Here is a 14203-nt window from a genome sequence, read left to right on the forward strand (position 1 = left end):
TGTGGGCAGGGGGCACTGATCCTTACGAGTGAAACTGAGACCTTGTTCTCTCTCCAGTTCAAAAGCATCAACCAAGGCGAGAAGACTGTGAGTGTTGCTGAATCCATGCTGCGGATGCTGGAGAAGTATTCCCAAAGCCTGGAGGGCCTGGTCCAGGAGCGGACTGAGGAGCTGGAACTGGAGAGGCGGAAGACAGAAAGGCTGCTCTCACAGATGCTCCCTCCGTGAGTGGCCCGGGGATGCGAGTGTGCCTCTAGTCTACTTTCCTCCGGGGCTCTAGAACTCGGGACATGCTCAGAGAACCTGGCCTCCAATTCATTTCTGCTTACTGTGTGAGCATACACACACACACACACACACACACACACACACACACACACACACACACACGTGCCTGGGGGCATGGAGGTCTTTGCACTCACAGACACACACTAGAGGAGTGGTTCTCAACCTTCCTAGGGCGTGACCCTTTAATACAGTTGCTCGTGTGTGATGACCCCAACCGTATGATTATTTTTGTTGCTACTTCAAGTCTGTAATTTTGCAACTTTTATGAACATAATGTAAAGATCTGTGTTTTCCCATGGTCTTAGGTGACCCCTGTGAACCGTCATTTGACCCTGCAAAGGGTCTTAGCCCACATGTTGAGAACCACTGCACTAGAGGAACCTAGAATGTTAAGCACACAGGGTTGTTCTTCAAGGAGAAGAATACAAAACCCAGACTGGAGCAGACATGCTTTCTAGCCTGGTGACTTTTGTAGCAGAGCTGGTACCTGACCCTCTCCCAGACCTTCTCATAAAATTGTCTTCCTCAGTTGCTCTATAGAACCCATCTTTATGGAAGGCGTCACATGCACTTTACAAAGTTTCAACCTAGTCAGGTCTCATCTGTACTTAGCTTACTTTGTTCCTCAAAGAGATGCTGAACATGTGGGGCTTGACCCTCAGAGAAGTTGGGATTTTTTATTTAAATAGAAGCAGAGGGTAGGAGTTAGATCCTCTCACCCAGGAGTCTCAACCGTAAGCGGGAGAGTGCAATAGCGTGGATTCTTCTTAGTCTTGTAAGGCATTTTATACGATTATTGAGGTGTCTGTTAAAAATCCAAAGGAGCAAAATATTTAGAGCAACAGCTCTGTGGCTTTGTACAGGTGACTGTACAATTCAGTCCTTGGTTTCCTGACTAAGGAACAAGGAGCATAAAATCCTGTCAGTCAGTTTGCGATCTGAACTGCAGTAATGCATTTCTTGGACCTCTTTAAGAGGACTTTAATAAAGAGGAGGATCCTCCAGACTTGCTGAGGGGCTGAGGGGCTCCCACCCTTGCTCAAGTGGTGGCGGTGGCGCTAAGGAGTTGCCCTTGAGGCTGTCCCTGGCTCCTCATGCCCAGCTCGAGGCTCCAAGCTCCAACCATGCCCCAGACCCCCTGCCTTTCCCCAAGATGCAAAAAGGGAAAACACTGAGGGAAGAAATAGTGATCCAAAACTTACAAGGATGGTAAGCCTTTAGACTCCCGGGGGCAACCCCCAGCCCAGAATCAAGGGAGAAATTGACCCAGTATGGATTTGCCAGTATGACTTGACCTTTCATGGGGAAAAATTAAAACAGGCCCATGTTCTAGTACAGGAACAATTACAATTAGGACATATAGAACCTCCAGTCAGTCCTTGGGATTCCCTTCTCTTTGTAATTCACAACAAAAAAACAACCAAAGAATAATTTTCAACTGTTACATGATCTCAAGGGCATAAATGCTATTATGAAAACAGTGGGCGGCCTCCAGCCAGGGCTCCCCACTCCTACTGTGCTTCCTCAAGGAAATTAGATCCTCATAGTTGACTTAAAAGACTGCTTTTTCTATATTCCTTTACATCCTGATGATAAGGAATATTTTTGCATTCTCTGTTTCCACTTTATTCAGTCAACAGCCAAGGACCCAATGCCAGTGGAAAATAGCCCCACACGGGGCAACAGTAGTGGGGGTCTCTGTGACCTTTTCAAGCCCCAGAGCGACCAGCCACTGGAGGCAAGCAGGCAGTTTGGGGCAACACCACTCAGGAGTCAGCGTTGGTTCAAACTTCGGGAGTCTGACTCCAAGTTGTTCACTTCAGCATATTTAAGCACAACTCAATCTGGTGAAGAACTACTCTTGCAATGCTTAACTCAATCCTGCATGCACAACAAAGCATGCATACATCTCCTTGAGGAATAAAATAAGCTAAGTACAGATGAGACCTGCCTATTTGAAACTTTGTAAAGTGCATGTGACACCTTCCATAAAGATGGGTTCTATAGAGCAACTGAGGATTATGAGAAGGTCTGGGAGAGGTCAGGTACCGGTTCTGGCCACATAGATTGCACAAAGGTCACCAGGCTAGAAAGCATGTCTGTTCCAGCCTTCTGGGTGGAAATGGGTTTTGTATTCTTTTCCTTGAAGGAACAACCCTGTGTGCTTAACATTCTAGGTTGCCCTAGTGAATGTCTGTGAGCACAAACAGTTTCATGTCCCCTACTCATTTTGGCACTTGAGTGAACATGTATGAGAACAGAGGTCAACATCAAGTGTCATTTCTTAGAATACCTTCCATGTTGGTTTTTTGAGATAGAATTTCTCTTCATGGTCTGCAATTTGGCTGGGCTGACGGGCAATCCTGGAGGCCTTTTGGTCTCTGCCTCCTCAGTGCTAGAATTACCCCTGCATACCACCCTGGACTTTCATGTGTGTTCTGGGAATCAAACTCAGGTCCTCACTCTTGCACAGCATCTTTACTAACTGAACTGTCCCCCTACCCCAGCCTCATTTCTTCCCATTTATCTAACCTACTTTACTAGCCTTTCCCCCATGCACTGGACATTGAGCTATGCAGACAAGTGTTGAGCTCCTACTGCCCACACCTTGGGAGCAAGGAGTAGCCACAGAGCTCCCAGATCACTGCCAAGAAAGTCAGGACAGGTCTGTACAGCATAGCTGGCACACTGGTGTAATCGGAGGCTTTTCTCCACCCCATCCCATTCTGCAATCAATTCCCAAATTATCACTCAGAGGCTTATATTAATTATAAATGTTTGGCTGATGGCTCAGGCTTATTACTGGTTAGCTATAACATTTAAATGAACATATATTTCTTATCTATGCTTTGCCACATGGTTCGTGGATTGTTACCTCATTTTCTACAGGTCTTGCTTCCTTGGTGGTTGGGTGGTGTTTCCCCGACTCCTCCTTCCTCTTCTTCTCCCTGTATTTCTGTTTGGTTTTCCCGCCCAGCCTTATTCTGCCTGGCTGTAGGCCAAAACAACTTTGTTATCAACCAATGAGAGAAACACATATTCACAGCGTACAGATGGACATCCCACAGCACACCGGCCAATGGGGAACAGCCTCCCAACTGTAAAAACAGGGTCCTCACCTGGTCCCTCCCATCCTTTCAGGTCTGTTGCCAATGCTCTGAAGATGGGGACGACTGTGGAGCCAGAGTACTTTGACCAGGTCACCATCTATTTCAGTGACATCGTGGGCTTCACCACCATCTCAGCCTTGAGTGAGCCCATTGAGGTGGTGGGTTTCCTCAACGACCTCTACACGCTGTTTGATGCTGTTCTGGACAGCCACGACGTGTATAAGGTGAGGACAACCAGAGACTCGCCTTTTCTTCCTCCCTCTGCAGTTGCATGCCACAAATTTGTTTCCATCCACATACCTGTGCATTTGTGTCAATTAACCAATGCTGTGTAATGAATAACCTCAAAGTCCAGTAGCATACAATGAAACCATTGGTTGCAAGCCTCAGAATGAGCTGGAAGATACTCCTGACTCACACACATCTCTGGCTAGCTGCAGGCAAGGTGGTCATCTTTATACTCTTAGCTTGGTTTTCTGCATCTCTGGAACCTTGACTTGAGGGATTCAGCTCTGGCTTGTGGTCTCTCTGAGATGGTTCACATGCACGGCTGGGTTCTGAGGGAGGGCAGAAGCCTGCTGCCTTCTTGAGCGCTAGCCTGGGATTGGCACACTGCTCTTCCTGACAAATTCTGTTGGCCAAGGAAGACAATACGGCAACACTAGATGTGGATGGGAGCTGTTGTAGCCACATTGCAGGGATGTGGATCCAAAGAGGGATGGAGAGTGTGTCATTTTGAGTTTATTTGTTCACAACATTCACATGTCCATGGACTGTCTGTTTATCCTTTAACATTTTCATGGGCAAGCCCTTTTGTGCTTGGAACATGGGTACAGAGACAAGCCAGCTCTGGTCCCCACCTTGTGGGGAGACAGACACTAGGAGTCTTGGCAGAGGCACCAAGACCTTCCATGACCTGTTCCTGATGTGTTTCTAGATCCTGGGTTTGGTTCCAGCATGGCCAAATGTGTTGCTTTGGCCAAATATCTTCCCCTCTCTGGGTCTGTTTCCTCATCCGTGGGTCAGACAACCTCCATCCTGGCAGTTCACAGAAGACATAGAAGCATGTGTCAGCTGTGAATGGAAGAGCAAGTAGCTCACTGATTCCTCTGCAGCTCCACTGTGCTGTAGAGACCTCCCTGCATCCCTGCCTCCTGCATCCCTGCCTCCTACAACCCTGCCCCTTATGTTCATCTAGGAGCTGGTGCCCCAGGGCAGCTCCAGATGTGACAGAGAACGTGGAGACGGGGGTCCAGGTGTCATTCCACTCAAGCCCTGTTGGCTTTTATCCTGTATGTGGTCCAGCAACTCCTTTGAGCCATAGCCCTTGGGGGATAGGGCAGGGGCAGAAGCTGGAAGGAGTCAGGGGATGGAGCAGGCGAGCATACTGTATTTGCATTATTTATAGTGTCTGTCCCAGCACTTATGGAGCACCTACTGTATATAGGATGTTGTGTTAAGGGCTTTGTGAGGGAAGTGCTGGCCCTCTAACTTACAGATGGCTTATGTGAACCTGAGGCTTGAACTTGCACTTAGGTCCTCAGCCCCTTGTAGGATGTCACCTTCTTCATGACATAGATTTAGACTCTCTTGGGATAAAGTGGCAGGTCACAATGGCCCCTGCAAGCCCTCTGGAGTTGACCCACCTCTTCTCTGAGTGCCTTTGCTGCAAACCGCTCCTTCTCTGTGGACCTCCACATTTCTCTGAGAGTTCGAGTCTCACACCACCAGACCTTCTCACTTGCTCCTTCCTCTTTCTGGCTAATCTACCTCTTTCCTCCTGCCTGCTCCCCTGTTAGCCATCCTTCCAGTCTCCCATCTGCCTCCAGACATGGTGAGGTGCTCTGGTTGGCACTCTTAAAATTCCTCTTTACAGAACTTGGTAACTTAATCCTGAGGCCCAGAGAGGAAGGAGGCCTGTCTGGAGCAGACAGACAGGAGCAGAGCCAGGAGGAATCGGAGCGTCCACAGGCTACCATGGGCACTAGCCCTGGCAGACAGTACAGGGGGTGACCCACAGAGGCTCTGCTGTTGGGGGCCGTGTGCGGTACTCCAGGCTCCAAGTGGTGTCTGGTGGCCCACACCCCAGCCTCCTGTGGGTCCCACAGGTGTCTCCCTGAGCCCCCGAGCTTTGATCCGCCCTGAGTCACCCTGGCCTGTCTCTCCTGCCTCTGTTAATCTTTCCTCACACATGTATCCCTCCCAGCTCTGAATCACGCCTTGGCTGTGCTCTGAACTCTGGCCAAGAGGCCTGCATCTTCCCGGCAGAGGGAAATGAAATCAAACAAGGCCTGCACAGCCCTCCAGATGCGGGGCACAGCAGGCCCAGTCCCTGTGATGTGTGACACATCTCTCATCACTCCCACCATCTGCCTTGGTTCCTCCCACCACCACCACCACCACCACCACCACCCCCATATCAGCAGCAGGATCTAGTTACAGCTTTGAATCTTCTCTGGTTTGAAAAGCAGCCATTCAAACAAACACTTCCTGCATTTGTGGGGGTCAGGGGAGGGTGGAGGGTGGAAGAGTGGGGTAGGGGTGAGGGTTAGAAGGAGGCGTGGGGTGGGGGTGAAAAGACCACCCCAGCATCACCATCGCTAAGTAAGCACTTTTCTGTGTGTGGTGTGGAACTGAGTGCTGGGACTCAGGGCCTCGGACAAGGCCTGAGGCCAGCCTATAGGAGGACAAGGGTGTGGATACCCAGCTTGGCCTGGGGTGTGGAGGTGTGAGGCCCTGGCCATCTAAGCTATTAAACAGCGTGAACTTGTCCGCCCTCCAAGCCTGAAGCTCCTGTTGTGAGGGTTGAAGTGCCTGTGGTTCAGGACTAGTCTGATGACTAGGAGAGGAAGTTCTGTCTTTCACCCAGTCACAACATAATGCCAGCACTGGCTGACTGCCAGCTCTTCCCTACTCCCAAGCTTCCACTGGCAACCAGGAAGGAAGAAGTATGCATGCCATGCCGAGCAAGTACCTTAGGAGTGGGAGCTTGGCCTGACGGTCTTCACTGCATGCTTCACTTAGCCCTTGGTAGGATGATGTAGCCCTTAACACACGTGAGGCTCAGAGAGGGAAAGATCCCCACCCGAGGTTACACAGTGAGCCAGTGGCACAGTTAGACCCCACTAGCATGCTCACTAGAATTCAGACCTCGAGTCTGCCTCTCTGCTGTAACTGCCCCGCCCCCAGCCACGTCTAAAGGAAGCACATACCTTACAGGCAGTCACTGCCTCTCTTGCAGGTGGCGGATCGTCACCAGGCATCTCTGGGCACACCACCTCTGTGAGGGCCAGCGTGTGGCTGGACTGAGCTCAGAAGTACTGGGCTGTGGGAGGGCCAGCTGGTAAGAGCCAGGGTACATGGCTGAGGTGGGGTGTGGCAGGTGGTGTCCCAAGAAACAAACAGTTCTGACCATACAGGGGTCACAGAGAGGAAACTGTAGCTGCAAGGGAAGCCCTCTACCTGTGCCAGCGGCAAAGCTGGGGTGGAACAGATGGTCTGCTTGGTTACAGAACTTTCTTTCCTTTACCCCCTCCTCCTTTTTAGTGTGTGTGTATGTGTGTGTGTGTGTGTGTGTGTGTGTGTGTGTGTGTGTGTGTGGAGAGCAGAGGGCAACATGTGGGGATCAGTTCTCTCCTTCCACCATAAGGATTTGGAGGATCAAACTCAAGTCACCAAGCTCAGCTTCATGTACTCTTATCCACTAAGTCATTTCAAGCCCCCCACCCCTTCTTCTTTTGAGTCAAGGTCTTTCTATATAGCACAAGGATTGCTGGCCTCAAACTTGCAGCAATCTTCCTGCCTCAGCCTCATGAGTGCAAGGATCACAGACTGCTCCATGCTGCCCTAGAACCCACTTTCTTCCCAGTATCCATGGAAGCCAATAGAGTCGGGACACCAGACTGTCCCTGCTAGGTGCCCTCTTCAGATGAAGCCCTGGCTGGCTGCTGTGTCCTCGAGCACACTGTTTCCTGGGTCTGCTATCAGAGACAGACAGACCTGCCATCTGCCTTATAGACAGAGGCCACCTGAAACTCATGGCTCAGTGCTGAGTGCCTGGGCCTGGAAGTCTGGCAGAGGCTACAGAGTGTGTGAGATCTAGGGCTGAGGGGTGGGCGCTGGGGGCCTCCTGATTGGTGGCTTGTAGGTTTGGTTGTAGCATAGGCTAGTCCAACAGGAGATTGTCGTTTGCAGGTAGAGACCATTGGAGATGCCTACATGGTAGCATCTGGGCTCCCTCGGCGCAATGGGAGTCGGCATGCGGCTGAGATCGCCAACATGGCCCTGGACATACTTAGCTATGCAGGCAACTTCCGGATGAGGCATGCACCTGATGTGCCCATCTGTGTCAGGGCCGGTTTGCACTCAGGTAGGCAGAGGGCTGGGGGCCAGGGCCAGGCTTCCCAGAACTCCCAGGGTGGTGGGTGAACCCCAGGTGCTGCATCTGAGCCTCTGGCATCCAGACACTGCCAGAAAAGCTTTGTGATCCTTGGCTACCTTCTGCCAAAGGATCTAGGCACTCCAGTTTACAAACTTTACTTAGTTCGTGATGGTCTGCCCTTAGCATCTGGTCAAGGGCATCTGATTCCACATGGAGAAGCCATTAGTCTGAGAGAAGAGGCAGAAATCTCCTATATAGACATGGGGGCAACAATGTCTGCTGACCTAGGTGTGGGCAAGGCCTCAGAGCCTCTATGGCCCCTCCCCTCTGTGGCTCCCCCCTGCAGGCTCAAGTGCAGAGTGGAGGCCCCCTTGTAGCCCCAAAGCCCTCACTGACCTCTCCAGTCTCCCTGCTGTGGCTCCCCACCAACTCTTCACCCACACTCAGCTGTAGTTTCCCAGGCCTTCGAACCTGCCCATCCATCTTCCTTTCAAGACATAGGTCAGCTATTGCGCGTCTCTGGGTTGCTTCCCTCACCTCAGTACTGGCTACTGTTTCCCTGTGGCCCACATGGCTGGTCTAGCACATGCACCACCCCTTTGGTGTTGCCATTGACTCCAGACAGCACGCTCCTTAGCTCAAGGCTCACAAAAGGTGGTGTGGTGGCTTGGGGAGGCTGAGGCCGGGCCCTCTGCCAGGCCTCCTGGAGCTCCCTGGGCACATTTGGATTTCAGGGCCCTGCGTGGCAGGTGTTGTGGGTCTCACCATGCCTAGGTACTGCCTCTTTGGGGACACTGTCAACACTGCCTCCCGGATGGAATCCACAGGGCTACGTGAGTATCTTCAACTTCTACCCTGCCCCTGGGGGAAGTCTTTCTAAATAAACCCAAACTGGCTGTGGGAAGCAGTACTCAGTCACCATGTCCCCACCTGGTGGCAGCATACCCTAGGTGACAGACAGCAAGGTCACAAGGTCACAGTAGGAAAGGACATGTGTTCTCTAACTTTCCCTGGAGGTTTTGTTTGTTTGTTTGTTTGTTTGTTTGTTTGTTTGTTTTTGGTGGGGGGTGGTTTCGAGACAGGGTTTCCCTGTGTAGCTTTGCACGTTTCCTGGAACTCACTTGGTAGCCCAGGCTGGCCTCAAACTCACAGAGATCTGCCTGGCTCTGCCTCCTGAGTGCTGGGATTACAGGCGTGCGCCACCACTGCCCGGCTTTCCCTGGAGTTTTTATGATGATCTCATGGGAGAATTAGCAGAGAAGACCATGATTCAAGAGGCAGAAAACCTGGATCCTCACCCTAGCTCTGCAACTGACTTGTCCAGTGACCTTGAGCAGGCTCTGCCTGGAAGACCTCCATGTCCTTCTTTTACAGTGATGTGACCCGCTTCCAGTTTGGGATTTTATTTGGCTGCATGCCAACTCTGTTATGCTAGATCAGCTCCAACACTACCATGTAGATATCTCCAACATGTTAGGCCCTTGCTTGGGGAGGACCTGCTCTGATGGTGAGGAGAAGGCCACCCCAAACTGCCAGGTCTTGTGTGTGTAAACGGTGCTGTATCGTCCTAAGGTAGCTCAGTGCGCACACTGTGTAACTGGGTGTGGTAGCCCCACAGGTAAACACTGTGTGCCAGGGACCTCCCCTTCTAACGCTTCATCAACGTGATTTGTTTTTTCTTGGGGGCTCTTTCAACAACCAGCTGTCTATGAGAGTGAGAGGTTTAGGAGAAAGCATCATGGGCATCATAATTGTGTTGTGACATTCATTGGGGCTAGGGTTGTGGCTCTTAGAGAAGTGGGTGCCACCAGGGAGTGGTGGCTTGCTTTCTGCCTGCCTTTCCAGCTTACAGAATCCACATCAGCCGAAGCACCGTCCAGACCCTGCTCAGCCTGGATGAAGGCTACATGATCGATGTCAGAGGCCAGACTGAACTGAAGGTGAGGGACTGCCCTGGGGACCGTTTCAGCCGGCCAGTTTGTGTGAGCTGGGCATAGAGGTGATCCTCTCTGCTCCCTAAATTTAGAATCAAGAAAAGTTTCTTCAGGGGCAGGCAGAGATGTGGTGGCTACTAGTGATCCACCTGTGTAGTACTCTGGTGCCCAACACACATAACACATATAACACACATAACACATTAACACACATAACACATATAACACACATAACACACATAACACATTAACACACATAACACATATAACACACATAACACATTAACACACATAACACATGTAACACACATAACACTTTAACACATATAACACATGTAACACACATAACACATTAACACACATAACACATAACACACATAACACATACAGCCCTCAGAGCAGTTGTGAAATGAACAAATTACCCTTGTATTACATAGTTGAAGAGATTCAATTAGAAAAGCAAAGACTAGCCCATGACCCAATCTGGTGAAGGCTGCGAGCTCATTGCCATCTCTATAACACTCCTGGGCTTCTGGGCATCCCTCAGAACCCAGATCAGACATCACCTATCACTGTACCTACCCTGGCCCAAGAACATCCCCACTTTCTTCAGTGGCAGTCACAACTTCTCTGTGCACCCATGAACAGCTCTCCATAGTGTGACCCTGGGCTGAGCCTCGCCATGAGATCCTTCAAGGCACAGAAAAGTCTTGAACACTGGCATTTCCTTCCTTTCTTCTTTCCTTTTTTCCTTTCCTTCCTCTCTTTCTCCCTCCCTCCCTTCTTTCCTCCTTCCCCCTCCCTCCCTCCCTCCCTCCCTCCCTCCCTCCCTCCCTCCCTTTCTTCCTTCTCTCTTTCTTTTTTTATGTGATGCTTGATGAAGGCAGTGACTTCTCCTACCTCACCCTCTTCTGCTCCTCCACCCCCAGTTCCTCTGCTAGGGGCAGGCCTGACTAGGAGGCAGGGGCTGCCTAGTTTAAAGGCCAACCCCCTTCCCGGGCTATGACTGGACCTCAGAATCAGGCATTCTCTGTATTCACCTCATGACACTAGGATGATGCCACAGCAGGAGGTGCCGCAGCAGGAGGCACCCACTGAGGGCATGGTCCTCAAGCTTTTGAGGGCCAATATCTGTCTGTGTCACCCTGGGCTTGACAGGGCTGGGGCAGGGGGAAGACATGGGTGGGATGAGCCCAGGGCAGGACTGTTTGACTTGGGGACATGAGCATAGTGTGGTGTGTCCTGAGAAACAGAGGACTGGGTCATAGAAGAACCCAGAGGGGTGGGATAGCATAGGACCTCAGTGTCCTACAGCTCCCACCCACATGATCCCAGGGGAGACAGCAGAGTCTTCTGAGGGAGGCTGGAAGGGAATCTACAGGGTGCAAGCCTCAGGTTTTAGTGCTCCGGGCCTGCCCATCTCTGTAACTGATAGGTATTTTATTATTCAGTCCTCACAATGGCTTTAGGAGATGACAGAAAGCACAGAGAGGTGAAGTAAGTTGGCCGAAGTCACGCAGCTGTCAAGAGGCAGAACCAGACTTCTTGCCTGGAAAGTTTCCTCTGGGCCAGGGCCTCTCACCTCTTCTTCTTTGTTCCAGGGGAAGGGCTTGGAGGAGACCTACTGGCTGACAGGGAAGGTTGGATTCTGTAGGCCCCTTCCTACACCTCTGTCTATCAGACCTGGGTGAGTGAGGAGGGATTCCCCAAAGCCAGAACACACCCCCATTAGAGATGAGTTACTTTAGATTGGCAAAGACCTGATAAGGCCTGAAATGCACATCATTTGCCCTGTGCTAACTAAGCACTGTCTGCACTGGTGGGTGGTCGCTGTGTCTGCAGCACAGCCTGGCTCAGCCAGGCTGTTTGGGGTGCAACTGGGGGGATCCATGATGCTCAGTTGGCCTGCATGAGAGCTTCCTGTATCCCCTCAAAATCTCCACAAACAGACCATCTGTGGGGACACCATACAAGGGCATGCCATGCGCACCCAGCACAGAGGGTCTTTCTATTCTGAGCTGACCTTATTATCATCTTCCACAGTCTTGTGACTCATATTAAAAAGACACCAAAAGGCTGCACAAGGAAGATTCTTCACTGCTTGTGCCTCTGACAGCATACTCTGCCCTGCATCCTTGGGGACACCATGTCCTTCACTGGGGGCCATGTGAACAGTAGCAGGTTGCTCCAACAGGCTGTCCCTCACTCCCCTGCCTGTGTAAGAGCCTCCAGGGGCCAAGGCAGCAGGCATAGGTGTAGCCAAAGAACAGAAGGTCCTGGGACCATGGTGGCCAAGGGGTTCAGTCCACCAGGGGAGGTTGAGCTGGGAATGCACTGGGTCCCTCCCAGATGACCCCACATTGGGTTAAAATGTTCCCTTCACCAGAGCCTCTAACTCAGCGGTTCTCAATCTGTGGGTTACGACCCGTTTGGGGCTCACATATCAGATATTTACATTACGATTCATAACAGTAGCAGAATTACAGCTATTAAGTCATGTTATGGTTGGGGGTCAGCACACCATGAGGAACTGTATTGAAGGGTCTCAGCGTTAGGAAGGCTGAGAACCACGGCTCTAACTGGTTGCTCTTAGCAATTGCCAGGTCTGTCCTCCCCAGTGCATTTTCTGCTGTTTCCTGCAGCTGGACACCTGCTGCTCATGGGCTTCTGAGCTGCCTCCCAAAGCATACCTCAAGTCTCCCCTCAGGGCCTTTGCTCTTGCTGTTGCTACGGCTTAAGGTGTCCTGACATTCAGGTCATTAAGTGTTCATCTTTTTTTTCTTAAGCGCTGGGACCCAGCTCCTCCCTTGAGCCACACCCCCAGCAGCCCCGCCTCTTCCTGTACTTCAGACCTCAGCTCACAAGTTCCCTCAATGCACCCGACCTGGTCACAACTGATGAAGGCCCAGTCACCTCCTGCTGGGTCCCCAGCCAGGCGCTGCCCATGCCCACACTCAGGGAAGCCCTGTCTGCCCCTGACTACCCTGTCCCAGGACTGGGGCCTGCAGGCGTGGCCACCATTTATCAACTGGAGCTCCCTCAGCTGATGGCTTTTCTATTCCTAGACAGAAACTTTAGAAAGTGCCAGGAACATTTTCATCTTCTGGCTCAGGGAGGGAGGAAACCGGAGATTAGATGCAAGGAGTGTTGTTGCCTGACCCAGAGCCTCAGGCAGGCATGGGAAGGTCTGTGCTCAGAGTGAGCGCGCACGTGCACACATACACACAATCACACACGCAGGCACTCATGCACACATAAAGCATCTGCTTACACACACTATTTCCACCAAAAGTCAGGCAGAGATCAGGGACAGAAGCCTGACCCCGACCATGCGGTGGCGTAGCCACTCAGGGCAGCAGAACTCAGAGTCCTGTCCCAGATCACACCTCAGGGAGACCCCCCCCCCACACACACACACACAGCTTCATTTCCCTCTGCCCTTCCTGAACACCATCAAAAGTATCCTGAGGGCTGGGAGTGTGGTTCAGTGGCAGAATGCTTACCTAATATGTGTGAAGCCTTGGGTTTTACCCCCAGTGTCAACCAAATCCCCTGTAGATTGCTGTGAAGTCTTGACTGTCCCTCAGATGCCTGCCTCCTTCTCTTGATCAAAGCAGTGCTGGCTTGGCCAGATCCAGGCACTCTGGGCAGAGCATGAGAAAGTGAACGTATATGAGGGGTGTCCAGGGAACCTTGTCCCAGTGCCTCCCAGAGTCATATCCCAAGTAGGTACAGAGGAGTGGGTGGCCACACAGGCGGATGAGGAGCCACTGTGTGGCCATGAAGAAGACATCACATGTTTGAGCATTGCTCCCACAGTGCAAAGATGGGGAAGATCAACCCGGTGTGCCCAGTGTGCCAGTGTGCCCAGTGTGCCAGTGTGCCCAGTGTGCCCAGGGCAGCCTGCTGCTGTCAGTAGACACAGAGTGGAAGGCATATCTGCCCCCTGTAAAAGCCACCTATCACTATTGTTTCACACTTGTTTCTGATCCTCCTCTTTCCTTTCTCCTCAGAGACCCCTGGCAGGACCGTATAAACCAAGAAATTCGGACCGGCTTTGCCAAAGCACGCCAGGGTCTGGCTGAGCCCAGGAGGTCAGGGGAGGCTGAGCCAGGTCCCTGATAGGAAGTTAGTGGTTGGACCCAAGGCAGCCAAGATGCCCCAACCCCACCCCACTCCCACGAGGAATGCCTAGTCAGCTCCCTGGTGATCCGCCACCCATGAGGGACTGCTGTCTTCCCCTTACCTCCTGCCAGAGAAACAATAAAAGTAGAAATACTCCCTTCCACCCCGCACTTCTTTACTCTGAGTTGGACAAGCCATTTTGATGCAGAGAGCTCACTGTTTCCAAGCCCCTGGCTCCTCTGGAGGACCCTGTCCCCACCACATGGCTAAGGGGCAAGGCAGAGTAAGGCGGGATGTGCTCCAAGTGGCACAGCTCTTCTGGGAAAAGTAAAAGCCAGGCAGGTGAGGGCTCCTCAGACCAGGAT

General features: G+C 51.7%; 1 protein-coding gene across 1 annotated transcript in view; it reads left to right on the top strand.

Moving 5' to 3' along the window:
* Nucleotides 1-13835, top strand: part of LOC118574708 (guanylate cyclase D) — a 37630-nt gene extending 23795 nt beyond the window's left edge. Inside the window, exons 13-19 of the mRNA XM_036175628.1 lie at nt 58-224; nt 3430-3622; nt 7593-7767; nt 8514-8612; nt 9625-9719; nt 11315-11400; nt 13727-13835. Coding sequence (XP_036031521.1) covers nt 58-224; nt 3430-3622; nt 7593-7767; nt 8514-8612; nt 9625-9719; nt 11315-11400; nt 13727-13835 — 924 coding nt within the window. The remainder of the gene's footprint in view (nt 1-57; nt 225-3429; nt 3623-7592; nt 7768-8513; nt 8613-9624; nt 9720-11314; nt 11401-13726) is intronic.
* Nucleotides 13836-14203: the final 368 nt, after the last annotated feature.

Source organism: Onychomys torridus, chromosome 1, assembly GCF_903995425.1.
Source record: "Onychomys torridus chromosome 1, mOncTor1.1, whole genome shotgun sequence".
NCBI classification, from domain to species: Eukaryota; Metazoa; Chordata; class Mammalia; order Rodentia; family Cricetidae; genus Onychomys; species Onychomys torridus.